Source organism: Triticum dicoccoides, chromosome 2A (genome assembly GCF_002162155.2).
Source record: "Triticum dicoccoides isolate Atlit2015 ecotype Zavitan chromosome 2A, WEW_v2.0, whole genome shotgun sequence".
Classification (NCBI taxonomy): Eukaryota; Viridiplantae; Streptophyta; class Magnoliopsida; order Poales; family Poaceae; genus Triticum; species Triticum dicoccoides.
This window is the reverse complement of record NC_041382.1, coordinates 540,041,889-540,046,734: the sequence shown is the minus strand read 5'-3', so window position 1 is coordinate 540,046,734 and position 4,846 is coordinate 540,041,889. Positions and strand designations below refer to the sequence as shown.

At 46.8% G+C, this 4,846-nt stretch overlaps 1 protein-coding gene across 1 annotated transcript; it reads left to right on the top strand.

Moving 5' to 3' along the window:
• The first annotated feature begins 3,578 nt into the window (after positions 1–3,578).
• On the top strand, positions 3,579–4,248 carry LOC119359543 (zinc finger protein STAMENLESS 1-like). The gene has a single exon (XM_037625692.1). The coding sequence runs from the start codon at positions 3,582–3,584 to the stop codon at positions 3,990–3,992; it is 411 nt and encodes a 136-aa protein (XP_037481589.1). The 5' UTR covers positions 3,579–3,581; the 3' UTR covers positions 3,993–4,248.
• The last annotated feature ends 598 nt before the right edge of the window (positions 4,249–4,846 follow it).

The following is a 4,846-nucleotide window of genomic DNA, read 5'->3' as shown; positions in this document are numbered from 1 at the left end:
ATATAGCTTAGTCACCACCATAGGATGGGACAGACCCATTCCAACCCTCACCAGCTCACACCAACATAAGAACAGACCTCCTGAGGTTGTTCTTCCACTGTACTAGTTCATCCTCAACCCACCTCGAGGCCAATCCACCACAAAGCAGGAGTAGGGTTTTACACCGCAAGGTGGCCCGAACCTGGGTAAACTGATGTGTCCCATTTCCTTCCTGTTCATCGAGCTAGGCCGTGAGATTGGCGAGCAGGCAGACTGGGGAGGTTGAGTTCTTCGCACGCACCCCAGAGTTCGAATCTATCAAGGATCCGCGGATCCCGAAATCCGGCAGAAACATAAGCACTTGAACGGGAAATAACTACTTCTAGAATGCAACAGGGGCGGCGACCCGAGCCCCGCCAGCAGCAGCCCCCAACCTACTCATCCCTATCGCCGCCATTGGTGGTCACCATTGGGGAAAGCCCACGCAGTGGTGGTAGTTGTGGGGTCTTCCCCCACGTGGTGCCCAATCTATTGGATGCGGCATCTGGGGACTCTCAGCGTTGTGGCGAATTGTGGCGGCCTCGCGTGGCACAGGGCGAGCATGACATTTGTAGTCCCATCTGGTGGGCGGTATAGGCAGGCAGGGGCAAGGAGCCTAGTGACACAAGCATCAGTTTCATAGTGGCCACCTCCAGAGCGGGCGCATGACATGCGTCGTAGTGAAGTGCGGCGGATCCGGCACCTCGATGCATATATGGGTAGCTTTGAGACCTGGGGAATGGGAGGCGGGTGCATGATGGTGGCATGGTGAATCGGCCATCTACGGAGGAGAGTGGTGCAGGTACAATAGATCTGGCATCTCCGCCCCCAGCATGCGCGTGGTTGTGCGTGATACGTCCATTTTGCATCATGTTTTCCTATGGTTATTTATAGTGTTTTTAATCAATATAACACTTTGTGGAGCAATTCTAATGCCTTTTTTCTCTTAATACGCAAGATTTGCATGAAGAGGGAGATTGCTGGCAGCTGGAATTCCGGACTTGAAAAGGCTATGTCAGAGATACCTATTCTGCACATCTCCAAATGAGCTAAAATTTTAAGGATATTTATTTTGGAATAAATAAAAATATATTAGAGAAAAGTAATACCAGAGGGGGCCACCAGGTGCCCATGAGGCACCAGGGCGCCTTGTGGGGCCCCTGGCTAGCCTCCGGTGCCCATCTTCTAGTATATAAGCCCATTTGCCCTAGAAAAATAAACAAGGATAAGACTTTCTGGACGGAGCGCCGCTGTCTCGAGGCAGAACTTGGGCATGACCACTTTTGCTCTGTGGCGGAGCGATTCCGCCGGGGATACTTTCCTCCGGGAGGGGGAAATCAAAGCCATCATCATCACCTACAACCCTCTCATCGTGGGAGGACGAATCTTCATCAACATCTTCACCAGCACCATCTCATCTCAAACCCTAGTTCATGTCTTGTATTCGATCTTTGTATCAAAACCTCATATTGGTACATGTGGGTTGCTGGTAGTGTAGATTTACAAAGTCATCACAGACGCCTTGCTGTTGATGTACATGTTGCTTACCACTAAAAGAATAAATTAGGTAAATCCTAAAACAAATTCAAAAAAGGGCGATCACTCATGTCAAGTCAAGGATTTGAACTCGAATGGGCTGGCTTCACTACAAAGAATCGGACCAATTGTAGTCCAGTTCTCCATTTTGTTTGGAAGAATAAAATACCTTTCATCCCCACTTCATGCTTTTTTTAACAAAATACTGTATAAACTTAGAACTTTGCAGGTCAATGAAACTCTAGATCTATAATGTGCGTTTTTTGGGTGCAGCATAAACAATAATATCCAACATAAACAATAAAATGAGATATTTTTCCAAATATGCCACATCATTTGAAGTATTTATGTTAAACAAAAACTTGATCTTAAAAATATTATATTTCTAGTATATTGACTTGCAATGTTTGAAGTTTTTTTTGGGGACAAACTAAAAATTGAAGTTGGATGTGGGTCTATGGGTAAAGTCCAAAATCCCACCAAAGAATATGTGGCTGAACCGGGTCATGGGGTATGGATGTTGGATCTTTGCACGGAATATCCCATATGCATGGTAGAAAAACCACTCCCATGGTTGTTGATGGCCTCATTTAACTCTCATGTGTTCTTACAAAAACTATACTATGGTGTTATCCTAGAGAGATGCCATGTAGAATAATTTGTGAGGTGGAAAAGAGAGAAAAAAGACCATTTACTTGTCTTAGCTAAGAGATAGTCTCTTAAGAAAAAGATAAGGCATTTCATTCAGCTGCATGAGATTGTTTTTAGAAAAGGAGGTTCGAACCTGACAAAACAAATATATGGACCAACCCAAAGCCATCTCCGTGGCGATCTCTGTCGCTACACCTACAAGTTTAATGATGTATCCTGACCTCGCATCAATTGTACGAGATGTCTTCTCTTATCCACATGCTTTTGAGTTATTGCTTCAGTTGCCCAATAACAGTAGTTAAAAGGTAACACTAAGAGATAATCCACTGTGTATAATATATTTTAGCCTTCTCTAAATGGCATGGAATATATATAAAGCCGTCTTATAAACTAGATGTATCCTAATTATGTGGTGAGAGATACCATTTCTAAGATATATGATATCTTAATTAAGAGAATTTACAAAACAAAAATCTCAAGGTAAAACTTTCTTTTTTCTAGTTTATTTATCCTGCGTGACATACTATCACATGCCTAACGCTGAGACCCGAAAAAACACTATGTATTCCATTAGAACATGCATAATGATCTCTTAGAAAAGCACATGCCCGAGGAGACAGGGACCATACATACCCATGCAATGATGCATATCTCTACATGGTTCGATCAGGGGCTTGGCTTTTGCTGGGCTATGTACCCAGTACATATCAATGTTAGCTAGGTAGATTGATCTAGTGCATTCCTAATAGGACATCGGCCATGTCTGTGGCCATGAAAGCCTACCCGTGTTGGCCTTTGGACCCGTGCTGCACCGCAACTGCATAGGAGCGCAGCCAGCACAGTGCCATGCACATACACATCGAACAGTTCCGATGTGAAAGCTAGCTATAAGGCGGAAACGGCTCGGGGACATGTAGATCAGTAGTAGATGTGTAGGGTGGTCATTGATCGCGAGAGCACTGACCAGGCAACAGGCCAGGAAAGAGAGGCGCGGATTAACCATCCTCGGCAAGCATGCATGCTCCAGGAGTGCAGGACGCAGCGTCTCAGGCAGTCAGGCTCGGGCGCCGGGCGTTGCGTTGAGTGCCGTCAGTTTCATAGCTGGTTTTTACTGCAAATATGTGTCCATGGAGTCTCCACTGTTTGGCTTGGTCTCCGACAGGGCAGCCCCACATCCACCCCCGGCCGCGCCATAATATCATGGCACCTCTCCGGGGGAGGGAGCTGCCTGATTGATTGCCACATTGTGTATATCCACTTCCAGTCTCATTTGTGGGTTCTCTCTTGTACCTGAGGTAGCTAGCCTGTCGCCCGGCGCCGGTTGCGACATGGACATGGGGAGGGGGATGGGGATGGGGATGGGGATGGGGAGGGGGATGGACAGGGAGGACGGGCTCAACCTCAGCTTGTCACTGCAGCGGTCGCCTTCGTCGCCGCCGAGGTTCCAGGCGGTGTTCGCCTGTTGCTACTGCCCCAGGAAGTTCAGGAGCTCGCAGGCGCTCGGCGGCCACCAGAACGCGCACAAGGTCCAGCGCAACCTGGCCAGGCGAGGCCGGGACGCCACCACGGCGCTGTCGTTGGCGGCGGCGGGAGATCAAGGTAAGGCCGCCGTCGATGACGACAGCGCTCCGCTGCGCCCAGCGGACCCCGACGCCGCCGACGCGTGGGGAGGGGGGAGGGTCTACCCTCCTCATCGCCAGCAGGGCTCGGGAGCAGCCTCGTCCGGTGCGGCAAGAGGCAACGAAGAGCTTGCGGATGAGATGATTGACCTGTCCCTGAAGCTATGATCGCTCGATTCAGATGCAGGAGCATGGGCTAGCTAGCTTGGCCCGAGCGGCATGAAGTTCCCCTCTTCCATTTGTTTCATTTCTGCGCGTCATTTCTTGTGTGTGTTTCTGCTATCGCTTATCAGGTTAATTATTGTTGTTGGCTGGTTTCTGCAATGGGCTTGAAACTGTACTCGATCTTCAGGTATCTCCATGCATGGATATTGTTAACTATACTGATCAGAAGCCTTTTATTTTATGGAACTGTTTGCAGTAATCTACTAGTTCTTGCCTGTAAATGACAAAATGTGCGGTCCTAGAATAACTTATCTCTTTGATAAATCTAGAGTAATGTTGAACTCTTTACATTCCCAGTTCTGGTTAACTAATTCAACTACCTAGCTGCCTCCTTGTTGCTTCAAGGGTTTCTCATGATCAGTTTAACTCTTCCGGATTTACACGACCAATTGCCGTTGGTAGGGCCTTGTCCTAGGGAACTCCTGTTTAGATAGAGTGAAAATTACTAGCACAGCACAGCACTAGCTAGTATACTGATGAGAGACACCTCTGCCTCAGATCAGACGCCTTAATTGTTGAGATTTACATCCTTGCGTGATTCTCCCTCGTCCCAAGTTGAGTCATTTATTTTAGAATGTTGTATTAATTTTAGTACAAAGTTAGTACAAATTCGAGTCACTTATTTTAGAACGGAAGGAGTATATACTACTTCATTATAGGGGAAACGTGCGCATTCTTATGTTTTTAAACAGGCAATGCGTCTGGTCGGTTTTTTTAGTATATTGATTTACATCCTCGTGTGATATAATATGTTTAATTTTAGCGGAACTATTCGCATTTTCTTTTGTTTTTTTAAT